This window comes from Lepisosteus oculatus, chromosome 5 (assembly GCF_040954835.1).
Source record: "Lepisosteus oculatus isolate fLepOcu1 chromosome 5, fLepOcu1.hap2, whole genome shotgun sequence".
Classification (NCBI taxonomy): domain Eukaryota; kingdom Metazoa; phylum Chordata; class Actinopteri; order Semionotiformes; family Lepisosteidae; genus Lepisosteus; species Lepisosteus oculatus.
This window is the reverse complement of record NC_090700.1, coordinates 12,070,837-12,085,378: the sequence shown is the minus strand read 5'-3', so window position 1 is coordinate 12,085,378 and position 14,542 is coordinate 12,070,837. Positions and strand designations below refer to the sequence as shown.

Here is a 14,542-nt window from a genome sequence, read left to right as displayed (position 1 = left end):
GATCTGTACCACAGGCGCGTTAAATAGAAGCCAGTTGTGTGAAGATTTGTGTTTGCGGGTTCTAGATCATAGCCTTGCATTATAACGTCGCTGTTTTTTTAAGACTTTCCTTTTTATGGTCACTCAAAAATAGAAGGTTTTTATTGGGTTTTCTTGGATAGCCACTATTGCTAACAGTTAAAAAAAGCTATGGTAAATAAAATGTAATTTTAAAAGTGGTTATCGGATTTTATAAAATAACCCATGAATTGAAATCTCTTTTCGAGATTAATTTTCACAAGGAAGAGTGGAGTGGTGACAATATCGTATTGTATAAAAATGTGTAAAATGCTCTTCAAGAACTGAAAATAAAATGATCAGTAATGTTTTCAAATACATACTGTAAATTACGTAATCAATGTATAATAAAAATCAAACAAGAGATCTTTGTTAATTTTAATCTTAATCTTTAATCTTTAAGAGGCCAGAACTAACTCAGACAGTGTTTATTTCTCTCCAGCAATATTATTTAAAAAGTAGACCTTTCTACTTTGAAAGTCTAGTGACAAATGCATGATAGTAACAAATAGTGCTCTTTAAAAGCCATAATCATCTTCTTCGATCTTTTGTGAGTAAGAAACCCTCATCTTCTTCTTTCTGTTGAAATTGCCATCTGTTCAAAGGATTAAAAAGGCAGTGATTATAGATCATATTTCTTTTAATACAGTGTGTTTTAAATCTTACGTTACTGCTTTGGACAAAATGGTTTCTACTTTATTTGCCCTTCCACTTTTATTTACATAAGGAGGCTGTAATTTGAGTAATATGTTTTGTAGGATCTCGGTTTATCTTTACTTTAAGGGTACTGCACAAGCCAAGAAAGACTCCTTGGATCCAATGACTAATTTAATGTATTTCATTTTCATCAAAGTTCATTGTATTTTTCTTCCTGATTTAATGAACACAAGAAGTAAAATTATTACCTGAGATTTTGGGTGTTAAAATAAATACTCCTTTAGGTTTCTTATAAGCTGCAACACAGAAAATGGTTTTGAAAGAGGCCAATAAATATGCTTCTTAAACATCAACCAGGAGAACTGTATGTTAATGTACATTGCAGATACATCGTCAAATAACTAGCAATTTTGTTCACATAATAACAAAAAGAGATTTTTTGTTGCATCAAACTCAAATCTGACTTTCAATCAGAAAAAATATTATTTTCTACCATAATTCTAATTTAATAAAAATTGAATACTAATATACATTATACATATTTAATAATATTATTATTCTGTAATAATTATAACAAAAACATTAGTACTATGGTTCTTTGATACAAGGATGAGACACTGAAATCACTGCTTGTGTAGAATACAGCTGATGTCAAACTGTTTTTCACCACACTAAATACCACCGTGGTTTTAATTTTTATAGACAAATTGACAGATTACAAGTAGCAATCAACAGCACAGGACTATTAAACCACATGGAAAAAGCAATGATACACTGGAATAGGTGCAGTGCTGGGAAATGTAATAAAAAAGAATGGAAATAAAAATATCAACCATAAAAACAGAATAATTAGATCCGGCCAATTAATAAGCAGAGCAAATAAGGAATTGGGGGAGAGACAAGTAGTAAAGATAAGGGCCCAAAGGGAGCTTTTTTGTAAAAAGAAAAATGCCAACATTTATCTGTCCTACTTTAGTCAGAGTAAAGTAAAAATAATACTGTTTTTTTAACCACTTCCCTTTGTGCTGTGACTCAGTTTGGCTGGTGAAGTTGTTCCTGGCATCACTACTAGTGTTATGTGCACAAGAGTATTTAATCACTTTAAACCCTATCCCTTTATCTGAGCCTTTCGGTGAAACCTTAGATTAACCATATATTTATATTTTAGGGTAACCAGATACATAGTAGTGGTATCTGGGCTGGCAACACATTCAAAATATGATGCTTAATCTAAATGAAGTGCAAGATGCAGTATTATGTTCTGTTTTCCTATTGTGGCTGTTCTGGGTAGCACTTAACCAGCATAGCAAAATATATATATATAAAGTGAACTCAGCTAAGTAAAAAAAGTTACAGATATTTGGTAAAATCTATAAAATGCCACAGTGAAGATTAGTCACCAAGGTGAAGATAGTTTATATATACATTGACTTTTGATCCTACCTTTCACTGCTCCAAAACGGGAGAAGAATAACGTGTCTAGTACCTCAGTGCTTTCCTTACTTTCACAGATTCTAACTAATGAAAAAATTCTGTTGGTGCTCCACAACTCATCAAATTTATAGGCTAAAAAAGACAGAGGTTACAATGTGAAATGTAAGGAAAACAAAAACAAAATACAGACCATTGTACCCTTTCCGAGAGTGGGCGAGAGAGAGAGGGACAGATGATATAAATAGCATTTAATTACTTAACTCAGTTCATCAATCTATAATTTATAGAACTTCTTCTAGTGACCACTACTGCAAAATAGTTTATGAACCTATTTTAATGCAGAGCACTGTAGGAATAATTTAGGCCAAAAAGGTCTAAGATAAGAAAGAAGATTTAATTATTAGAACAATTATTTAATCTCTCTATGTTAGTATAACTCTAATTGTGTAGGCAATGGAGAAACTATGTTGCATTTCCCATGTCCTAAACATTGCAGAATTAAAAAAGAAGGCTAAGGAAATTGTCCTGTGTAACCAAGTCCCTTGTAGAAGAAAAGAAGTGAAAATATAAGGACTATCAAGCACTTAAAAGGCAATTAATTCAAAAAGATGTGGTATTTAATGTAGATAAGTGCACAAATGCTAAGTATTACATGTAGATAATAAAAACAGTATATGTAGATATAGGAAATACTGAGCTTCAAAAAGTCAACCCATTGGATTCCTTCAGAACCAACAGTGAAAAATGAAGCACAGGACACAAGTGGAAACTACAGGGAAGTGTGTTTAGAGCTGAGGCCAGCAGGCACTTTTCTACACAAAGGATTATGGGAGTTTGGAGCTCAGCCATGTTGTCAAAACTGACACCTTGACTTTGTTCAAGAAACAGTAGCTGGATGAGATCCTTGTATCACTTATCTCCTAATGAGTTACATGGGCCAAATGTCCTCCTCTCCTGTAACATTTCTTATGCTCTTCAATCAGCTATCATTCAATAGAAAAATGCAGAATTTTCTTTCATGGCAACAAAAGTGGTCAAAATAACCATATCGTATTTGCAGTTGTTGAGTAAGCAGTAATAACCCACCAGACAGATTTTTCATTGACGGTTGACCATTCCTGTGTTCATTTGTGTCTTCTTCTGTTTCCCAATCCATGTTGTGACAGACAAATGTCTTACCTATTTACATGAAGATGAAGAAGAACAAGAAAGCAGGAACAAAATGACATGCTCAAAGGTTGCTAGCAATTGTGACCTATATCACTATGAGGTGTACTAAATCTCTTTCATTTATGGTTCTAAGTTGTAGTTAAGCAGCTAAAATGCAGTTGTGTTGATGGATATCAAGTCGCCCATATTACTAAAGTCTTGAACTTCAAAAACATTTTGTTATATTTCCCTAACCCATTTCACTTGGTGAAATTCCTACCCATGTAGTATTGCAATTTACTATCTTCTTCTTTTTCACAGCCTTAGTCCCAGACTGTCCTGGGGTCAGCTGCTTTGGTTGCTCTTCTCCACTTGTCTCTGTCGAGCACATCTTCCTCACTCACTTCACATACCTCTATATCTTTTCTCACACAATCTATCCATCTCTTTCTAGGCCTGCCTCTTCCCCTGTTACCTTCCACCTCAAATTCCATTACCCTCTTTGTTACTTCCTCAACGTTACTATAGTGCAGTTTGATGCAATGTATAAAGCACTGAAAAGCTTTAGAATAGGTCAAGAATGGTGGTGTACCTGGAATATGTAACTCACTTGAACGCCTTTTTTATGCAGCTAATCATGTATAATCAGAGAGGGAGTACATCTTCGATTTTGAAACCGAAAGCATTCTTCAAAAATTACAAGGAAATATTATGTTTTTCACCTAAATTAAAAGATATATGGCTATAATAAGATAATGAATATGATTTGGATTCGGACTGGCAGTACAAATTATATTAGTAGCCTGAAACGAAAAGTTTTTACTTTTTTCTTTGGTATTTAATTTGAGTAATGTATCTGTTTATTCAATTAGTTAACAACTCAATTAGTAACAACTCACGGGTAGTTTCGGACAGCCATCCATTTAAAAGCGTGCTGTCACAGGAAATGAACAAATTGACGCATTTTGATGTTATAGTATGGATGTACAAACAGCAAACGTAAAGTTTAGCCATTTCTTTTAGAGCATGAAATAGATAAATGATCGCTAGAGAATTCAGAAAATAGAAGAATTCATATCCGAAAAGATTATACCAATATTCGATGTCTTTGTTCATATTCCTGCTTTTGTACTCACGCTGATCCTTATGGTGATCCGTTACATTATTTTCGCCTCTGACATGAAGACATTTCATTTTATTACGGCTGTAATCTTTATCGTCCATTTTACATCGGTGTAATGCTTACAATCAACAGAAAAAAACTTCATTGGGTCTTGTTTTCTTACAAACGTTGTATGTTTTTTTCCAGTTGTGATGGTTACCGAATCTTTTGAGATGACGTAACAAAGTGAATTTACTATACTGACATAAGTGTAACCTGCATGCACTAAAAAAGTAGGATGCATTTCTGTTGTCTTAAAATGCTATACAATTACATATGAACTGCTGTTCTGGCCAATATGTTCCTACACACGAGTAAGTATACTAATCGATCTATTTTTGTTTTGTATGAAAGGAAGAAATAAAATGAGCTACGTTGTTAATTGATGTGTATGATTGTATGGTTTAATTAAATCACATAGAGCTCATAGAGCGTGTGATGATTGTGCTAAATAAATTTTAAAAATGTTATTGTAATGGAATGCAACAATAATAGTAGCACTAACACTGTCAGTAATGATTGTGGTGGTAGTAGCAGTCGCTTAATTGACTTTATATTCTGGTTATAAAACTTGGTCGGGTAATAATGGAAATGCTGAATGTGGAAATCAAAAATTGCAATTGGCATTAATAGTAGGGTAATAAGTGATACATTTAAATTCAATTTGAAATGCAAAGTTAAATTAGTTCACAGAAACTGAAGAACCGTTTATGGCCCAGCACTTCATACATACCTAAATATATAAAGACCTACTGTTTAAATGCCACTAAGTGATTACTAATTTGTAGTTTGTTATATTACGACAAGCCCCACATACATTTCTAGGACCTCTGTATTACACAGCAGGCTTTCTGCTAAAAGTCATTTACACAGCAGTGGGTGGTATGCAGATCACTGCACCTTAGATTTGATGGCCGTTAGTCACACCGAGTTGCATAAAAATCAACAATAAATTACAGAAAAAATGTTCTTTAGCATTTTTATTGTTTTCTATGTCTCTGCCTTTGATATATTCTGAGCATTTATAGAAAAATCAGTTTTAAATGGACCTCAGTAACCCTGTAAATACAGAATTCTTAGTAATGGAAATAAAGAACAGCACATAAAACTACAATTTAAACTTAAATTGTCCTTCAGGAATTCCCACATTTATTGTCTTTCTTTCGGTGCGTGCTCCTTTTTCAGTAGGTTTTTGAGAAGAACCTCTGTTGTCTTGACTTGTGAAAACTGACATCAAACATTCTTTAAACTAAAACAGGTGTGGAGAATCTTCTAGCAGGCTCTTGTATCCTTGTGCACTCTAAATAAGGAAAAAAAGCATTTCCTCAGTATCCCTCTTCCATACTTGTTCTTCAGAGAAGCCTGGGTATAAATCTGACTTGGTTTAAGTGTATTTCCAGTTTCTACACTAATGAACCTGGACATAGCAGTTCATACTCATAAATATTTGTTGCACCTGTTTTTTTCTGTCTACAGAATATTGCAGACATGGACTTGTACAGTGTCACTTAAACATTACAGCATAACAACTGACCTCCTGCTAGCATTTTTGGTGCTTTTTTCAAGTTTGTCAGATTTGCTGGCACTGTTGAAGAGTGATGTCTGATGTTTGAGACTATTCTGTCTCCAAACATTTCCAAACAGAGGATATAGTGTCATTATCTACTTAAAACTACCAGTTTGCTGTTTCGAATGAATGTAGAATAGGGTAGTAGAGTTTCTGCTTTTGCTCACACCCCTTCCCTACTGCCCTCACATAAGTTCAGATCTTGATTTGATGCACATTCATTTTATCAGCACATCTGAACAATGAACCATTGGTCTCCGTGCTTTCATATATCAAAACAAAATACAAAATGAAATACTCTTTCAGAAAAACATATCAGTAGTAACCAAATAAACTGTCTGATGTTGAATAAGGATATTTCTGTTGTTAAAATCAACAAGACCAAACAACTGATGGTTTCTGTGGTGCGGAAAGGTAGAACGAGATTAACTTCACTATTGTTTGTCCCAGTGGGAAACATGGGTTTGTGTAATTTAGCTACTGGTGGTCGAAGCATTCCATATCTGGGGGAAAATCACACCTCAAAGAACAAACGTCGAGGGAGGAAGTGACAAAGAATGCCTCTGCTTTAAGCACACTTTCATCCTACATACCAAACCGTATTATTGCTACAGTACATACTGTTTAGAGCTTTTGTTTTGCTGTCATTGTTTACATTCTCATGGAATGAGGATTTTTATTACTGTCTAATTATAATGTACTGAGATTAAAGTCAGTGTTTCGGATAGCAAGGAACCTTTTAAAGTCTTTTCTCACAAATATATACCTACAAAATAATAGTATCCCAGATGCAGATAAAAGCTCTTACATCAGAGCCGTTCTTATTACATGTACATATTTTCTATTCCATATCTCATACTGAAACTTTTGCTGGTATTAATAAAGCTTTTATTTCAGTTTCACTTCAAGCTTTATTATCCCTGGGGGAAATTTGTTTTATAGCAGTGTCCAACACATCAATACAATAGAAAAAGACAAACATCACCAACAAAATATACAGGAGAACAGTGCTTCAGGAGATAAGAGAGTTATTTTACATGATTTTTGAGTGAGATTGCAGAGGGGATGAAAGACTTCTCAAGTTTATTAGTGTTATACCTGGGGACACAGAGGAGTCACCCAGATGGGACTATGGTCATCCTAAAAGTAATTTCGGATTATACAAATTGCCAGCAGTAAAGGGATAAAATTAGGCTAAAACTGCTGGTGGGGACCTTTTCAGAAATTAATGTAAGACACGACACTGGTGGATTCAAGCTCTACAATGTCCCTGTTAACTATAATACTATCATTAAACTATAGATTCAATATAAAATCACGGAACTTTCTAAAAGGATTGGTGTTATTTGATACAGTAAGTAAGTGTTATTTACTTAAAGCAAAAATAATCCTACTGATTCTAGTTTACCTGTGCAGGGAGAATTTGGGGTTTTATTTTGAGGCTCTTGGAAGACACCAGCATTCATGTACTGACTAGATTATAAAGACATTCAGTACAATATAATAGGAAGAATGCTAATTACAGTGAATTGTGCCAGGTAGATTTTTGTTGTGGAAAGAAGTGTTATGTTTCAGGACCGGGCAAAACTGCAGGTATTTTCCAGTCTCAATTTATAAGGAAGTTTCTCAATTTAATGTTCATGAAACCTAAGTGTCCAACAAGGTACAGCTTAGTTAATAAACATATTAATAAACTGGTGTGCCACCTTCTGTCATTTTCAAAATAATTATGCCACAGGAATTGATTTAAAATGTGTTAATTGTTTTGCATTTATTTTCCCTTGTGCTACAGTCCTTTAATCGGTAAATTGTAGAAATCAGGAATATTTGCCAAAAAAATATATATTTTCCAGTTACTTCAAAATGCTCTGCAAACACTTACTGTACATTTGCCAGTTAAAGGTGCAATAACAACATATTCAGTGATAACTACATTTTGCTCAATTAACACTTCTACTAAGCACAGGCAATTACTGTGTGATGCAGCAAGTTCAAGCCTCAATTTAGGTTTTAGGGAGAAATTCTAAAAGCTCGCTCACAAAACGACTGGAGTATCCTTTTCAGATTGCCGAGAATGAAATCTTTTTTTTCCCTAAATGAATTAAAGAATACTTCAGGTTTGAGGAGTATTTTTGTGCAAAGAGGCATTTCCTGAACAATAAAACCAATCCATGAAGACATATAAGAGACTTTTTTAATGCGACACTGCCACCAGAGTTTATATGCCATTGACACTCATGGGACAAAGAACATTTTCAGGAGTTCAGATGTGCCTCAGTCCCATCATCCCTTCCACAATCGTTATTCCGGTAGGATATTATTGCAGGGCTCCACAATTTCAAACAGGTGGTAGAGCGCGCTAGTCCTGCGAGCGATGTCAAAAGCGGTCTCACCACTACTGCTCTTTAATTCGGGGTTGATGTGGCGGCTCATGAGCAGCAGCTCCAGGGTCTGTTTGGCCCTGCTGTTGCCGGAGGCCAGGTGTAGCGGTGTGAGCAGGCCGTTGGTCTGGGCGTTGATGTCCGCCCCCTGCTGCAGGAGATAGGAGGCCACCTGGGTGTTATTCCACTTACAGGCGCTGTGCAGGGGAGTCCAGCCGTCAACTGTCCTGGCGTGGATGTCCGCCCCGTGCTGGGTCAGCAACCGGACGACCTCCAGGTGTCCGTTGTACGCTGCACGGTGCAGTGGGGTGTACTCGTCATCATCCGTAATGCGCCCCAGCTCTGCACTGGCCAAGAGCAGGCGCTGAACAGTTGCAAGCTTGGTTAAGAAAAAGGAAAAAGAACAGCGAATAAATAAATCAGGAATGAAAAAGAATCCAAAATAATCCTGCGGGGAACATCTTCTGATTTGTTTAAGCAAGAAATACTTAGGGGATTATTCTTTCTTTCATCTTGACTAGGGGAACTTCACCGAACTGGATGTTGATGGAAAATGTAAAATTATTCTGAAGAGGCAGAGAAGCTGGGAACATGAGATTTTTCACCAGGGACGTGGGACACAAAGCCTGTCTAATTTAATTAAACCCTGCCCGAAAGAACACGTTTCTCTAGAGAGGCAACATTTTAATAGTAGGCTGTGTCAAAGAAGTTAAGTATAAAGAAACGCTTTTCAATACCTACTTAAAAACACGGGACACTATAGCATGGGGAGGTGCTGCCCTGACATTCATTTCTAAATGCCAAAGTAAAAAGGTTTTAGCCGATGGGCACACACGCTTTTATCTTTGTAAATTTACATATCTTTGCTATTGTTATTAGAAACTTGTAAGTCACAATTATTTAATTAGGATTTCAAAAAGCGACTATGGATTCTGGTAACGTGACATTTCAGTGGCATATTAAAAACAAACAAATGTATTGATTTGACTTTTTATATCATTAATGGTGTAAACAAACAGTCCAGTTAGTCATTTTGCACACATTTATATAGGAGCACAAAGCTGAATTTTCATTTTGCAGTACATATGTACATATATTCCACCAACTGCATTATTAATTGGAGAATGCACTCAGTGAGGGAAACTGGCCTATGCTATGTGCTTATTTTGGATTTCATTTCGCAGGTTTCCCTGGTAGCTCGTCATTTGCATTGTCATTGAGAATTACCAGCCACTTGTGACCTAGACACTAACGATCTCTGCTTGGGCACAGATCCCCAGGAACATTATGGAAATCAGATTATATACAATTTAATTATGCCTGACGAATAATTCCCTATTATAATTAATGACTGTGAAAAACAGTCACCCTCGACTTCATTTTCTTTCATGGCAACTCATAAGAATAAATCAGCGACTGATTAAAATGATTTGTTTAAACTCACACCTCTCCTGGAATACACTGTCATGCATAAAGCTTTTCCATCTGCATCCTAGTTAGTAAATTAAGCAGCAATTTTTTTACTGTGGAAAAAGTTGCTTTGTACCAAGATCTGGGCATGGGGGGACTGAGGGTCATGAGGAGTGTGGTTCCTTATATATTAACCTTGGATAAGTGGGTACAGTTTACACAAAATTACTTTGGGAACTACAGAGAGTGCTGTTTGTATTATGCCCATTTCTTCTTGTCTGAAGAAAATAACCAAGAATGAAAATGTAAAAAATAAATGCAATAATAAAAAAACAGCATAGAAAAGCAAATAAAAAATAATGAGCAATACAGATGCAAATGCAAGGTTCTGTGACATATATTATCTTAATCACTTTTAAGTAAGATAATTCATGGAAATTCTTATTTTCTTTAACTGTCCACTTTGAATGTCTCCATTTTAAAGCACAGCTCTTTTAGCCCAAAGCTGCTGTTATGGATTTTTAAGTCAAAGCTGTGTGTGAACAAGCAGGCCTACAGTTAGGTCTAGTAACATTTGATGTTACACACTTTTTAAATTTGGAATACATATCATACAAAAAGCACAAAAATTTAAATGTTCTTCAATTTATGCAACAGAAATGTTTTTTTTGCTTTAAAAAATGCAGAACTTTCAGAGGCAACAAGTGAAATGACTCAAAATGCCTCTTAAATGGCATTCAACACACAGCTCAGATCTCCACTTAGTTGATAACCTGCTTGTCAATACAGAAGACAGAAAAATCACCAGTAATGGTAGGTGTACTGGTGAAAATATAGCGCAATTTCTGAGATTACAAAATTATTGCCATTTTAAAACTGAAGTTCAGGTTATGAACTTTAAAAAAAATCGATAGCACTGCAAAGATCTCGCAAACGCAGCCTTATTGACTTAAAAACGTTAAATTCACAACATACTATTCAAAAGCAGGGTAATTCATAGTGACCCAAATTTGCATTTTACAATTCATTCAGCCTCTGAAGAGTATTTTAATATTACACATCAGACGGAGCTGTAAGTAAGACCCCAAATGCAACCTTTGTAATTAATTCACTGGCTGTTTGAGTTTCCTGTAACAGTAGAACACACCTCAGGACCTCATAGACCACAACCCAGCAGGTGTCACTGCTTTCTTCAGTTGATCAAAAGCTTAAAATCTAGGCCTACTGAATTTTCTGAATTGCTTACATGGATCCAGTTAAGGAAATAATCAACACTGATAATTTGTAGCTTAAATAGTGCAAAAAAACACACACACAAATATTCCATTCCAGACTTTGTCCTGAAATTTTCAGGCCACCTGCTACTCAAAAATGACAAAAATACGGCGACTGCAAATTCCCCCTTTTTTATTACTTCTGTCCTATGGCCAGCTGCCTTCACGTACAGCACCGGGCTTCGAACGTGTGGGTGGACATGAGTGTAGATTTCGGGTGCTGGAGGGGTGAACCGTGTGAGGTAGGGGGGTGGCGATTTGAAAGCTGTGACAAACAGCGGAACAATAATAATAATAATAATAATTGCTTTCACTTATATAGCGCTTTTCTGGACACTCCAATCAAAGAGCTTTACAGGTAATGGGGACTCCCCTATCAGTGGGGAGGAGAGCAGAGTAATAATAATTATAATAATAATTGCTTACACTTATATAGCGCTTTTCTGGACACTCCACTCAAAGCGCTTTACAGGTAATGGGGACTCCCCTCCACCACCACCAATGTGCAGCATCCACCTGGATGATGCGACGACAGCCATAGTGCGCCAGAACACTCACCACACATCAGCGATCAGTGGGGAGGAGAGCAGAGTAATGAAGCCAATTTATAGAGGGGGATAGTTAGGAGGCCATGATTGATAAAGGCCAATGGGAAATTTGGCCAGGACGCCAAGGACCCCTACTCTTTTCGAGAAACACCCTGGGATTTTCAATGACCACAGAGAGTCAGAACCTCGGTTTTACGTCTCATCCGAAGGACGGCACCAGTTTACAGTATAGTGTCCCCGTCGCTATACTGGGGCATTAGGTGAGCGCCCCCTGCTGGCCCCACTAACACCTTCTTCCAGCAGCAACTTTAGTTTTTTCACAGCAGGTCTCTCATCCAGGTACTGACCAGGCTCACACCTGCTTAGCTTCAGTGGGTTGCCAGTTGTGAGTTGCAGGATGATATGGCTGCTGGCTAATGAAACCAATTCATAGAGGGGGATTATTAGGAGGCCATGATTGGTAAGGGCCAATGGGAAATGTGGCCAGGACGCCGGGGAACAACAGGTTCTGCACTCACGCGGTTCCTCTCGGCAGCCCAGAGCATCAGCTCCGCGGGCCTGCTCTCAAGTCTGCGCTCCTGCTCCTGATACCACTCCTCTGTGCGCCTCCCCTCCTCCTCCTCCTCCTCTTCCTCCTCCTCCTCCTCGGGCCAGAGACTCAGGGTGCCCCTGGGGATGAGGTGCCGGTGTGTATCAAGCAGTTCCAGCTGATTGAAGTCCTCTGGGAATTCCATCGGGATAACCGTTCTCTCACGACTCCCCATCTGTCTTCGCCTGTCTCTGTAGGCCCAGGTATAACACTCTTGCTCCCACCTCTCTGGACAACACAAAAGAACTTGATTTCTTATTTGTCTCCCTTATATGAAAACAGAATTTGACTATTTCTCAAATGAGTGCTCAAGTCCTCTATCTAAGGAGAGATCGTAAAGCAATCACAAATATAGACCTCACAAGCCTCAGTCATTCCTCTGAATCTCGAAGTTTCACCTAGCGTTATCTGAAGGGAACGTCAGGATGAATGAAAGTTTCTACATACGTGTTCATGGCACAGCTAACCTTTTAACTACACAGGTATAAAAATATCGCTGCAACGTTTGCTCTGGGTATTCAGGCTTAAAAAACAAAATCAAGGAGCATTTTTACACGTCAGATTCATATGTTCTGTATTTTTATAAAAAATGACTGAAGCTTCTGAATGCCCTAAAAATTCATAGATTCCAAAACAGAAAGACTGTTGTGTGTTGCACTGTGCACACTAGTAGTAAATTAAGACAGAAATGTAGAACCAGCATGGACAGCAGGAGATATCTTAATTAATTCATAATAATTGCTTACACTTATATAGCGCTTTTTTGGAAACTCCACTCAAAGCGCTTTACAGGTAATGGGGACTCCCCTCCACTACCACCAGTGTGCAGCCCCACCTGGATGATGCAACGGCAGCCATAGTGCGCCAGAACGCACACCACACATCAGCTATTAGTGGGGAGGAGAGCAGAGTAATGAAGCCAATTCATAGAGGGGGATTATTAGGAGGCCATGATTGGTAAGGGCCAATGGGAAATTTGGCTAGGACGCCGGGGTTACACCTCTACTCTTTTCGAGAAACGCCCTGGGATTTTTAATGACGGTTTTATATCTCACCCGAAGGATGGTGCCTGTTTACAGTATAGTGTCCCCGTCGCTATACTGGGGCATAAGGACCCACATAGACCGCAGGGTGAGTGCCCCCTGCTGGCCCCACTAACACCTCTTCCAGCAGCAACCTTAGTTTTTCCCAGGAAGTCTCCCATCCAGGTACTGACCAGGCTCACACCTGCTTAGCTTCAGTGGGTTGCCAGTTGTGAGTTGCAGGGTGATACACAATCACAGCTTTTAAATGGAAGCATACATTAATAAACTCAAACAATGTGATCTTAAATACATTTTTATAAAGATGATATTTTATTTATTGTTGCTTGAAATGACGCACATCCCAGTTCCACTCCCGAGTACCCTACAACGAATTAACGGCAGGTTTTTGGTCGGACCAGATTATATTGCATTTAACACATCACGATTTAAGATCCCTCAATCCACTGCCATTGATTATTGACTAGCAACAATACAAATTGAAGTGTAAAAGCATAAGCGATAGTAGGTCATCAAGACGAAGATTTATAAACTGTTCAGGAGGTTTGGGGAAAATTAATTTTCCAAGTAGCCAAGAACCAACGTGTCTCTCGAGAATTGTGATGCCTGTCAAATCTCTTCAAATGCCACAAAAATGAAGTCTTTCTGAATTTGCAAATTCAGATTATAAACAATAAAAAATAAACATGGTAGCTATATGCCGAAACGAGATAAAAATTATTTGGATTGTAATTTGGATTATTTGGATTGTCCCAAAATTTAAAACAATATCCATACTCCTCTAGGAGCACATCCCAGAAGAACAGGGCGCAAGGAGAGACGGCATTCTGGACGGGCAGTCCATCATAAGATATTAAAGCATCCATTGTTTTTTTTTAAAGAAGTGAATATATTCATATCAAGTGAACAATCTCTAGAAAATAACTTAAATGCTTATTCAATTAAGCATTTAATAATAACGATAAAGAGACTGCGTTTTACACTCTACAAATTACACAACGCTGCTTACTAACTACGGGAAGCTTAAAATAAAACCACAGTTCAAGCTAAAACTGGGATGTACTCATAACACGCTTAAAAATGCTTTAAGATAGGGTAATCTAAACACACTTACCAATATTGCCTCACTCTTTTTTAAACAGGCCATCCATTGCTCCCTTTCTCTATCGCTATCGGAAGTGTTTCTGGGAATTGTAGTTCTTTTTTTAACACACCGCTACATATTTCGTTGCTGCCTTCGAATTTAAACAAACTACAAATCCCACAAGGGA

At 37.4% G+C, this 14,542-nt stretch overlaps 2 protein-coding genes across 3 annotated transcripts in view; one reads left to right on the top strand and one right to left on the bottom strand.

The window, feature by feature from the left end:
• Positions 1-4,693: 4,693 nt before the first annotated feature.
• The window catches only part of mre11a (MRE11 homolog A, double strand break repair nuclease), a 40,339-nt gene continuing 30,490 nt past the window's right edge, over positions 4,694-14,542 (top strand). The window contains exon 1 of the mRNA XM_015341629.2: positions 4,694-4,773. The gene's annotated coding sequence lies outside the window, so the exon portion shown is untranslated. The remainder of the gene's footprint in view (positions 4,774-14,542) is intronic.
• On the bottom strand, positions 8,201-14,485 carry ankrd49 (ankyrin repeat domain 49). 2 transcript variants are annotated; one of them, XM_069190112.1, is made up of 4 exons: positions 14,386-14,440; positions 13,284-13,511; positions 12,158-12,456; positions 8,201-8,786 (listed from the first exon to the last, which is right to left on the bottom strand). In XM_069190112.1, the coding sequence occupies exons 3-4, from the start codon at positions 12,401-12,403 to the stop codon at positions 8,328-8,330; spliced, it is 705 nt and encodes a 234-aa protein (XP_069046213.1). In that variant the 5' UTR covers positions 12,404-12,456; positions 13,284-13,511; positions 14,386-14,440; the 3' UTR covers positions 8,201-8,327. The 2 variants fall into 2 exon arrangements, with proteins under 2 accessions (XP_069046213.1, XP_006628192.2); XM_006628129.3 differs by lacking the exon at positions 13,284-13,511 and having other exon boundaries at positions 14,386-14,485.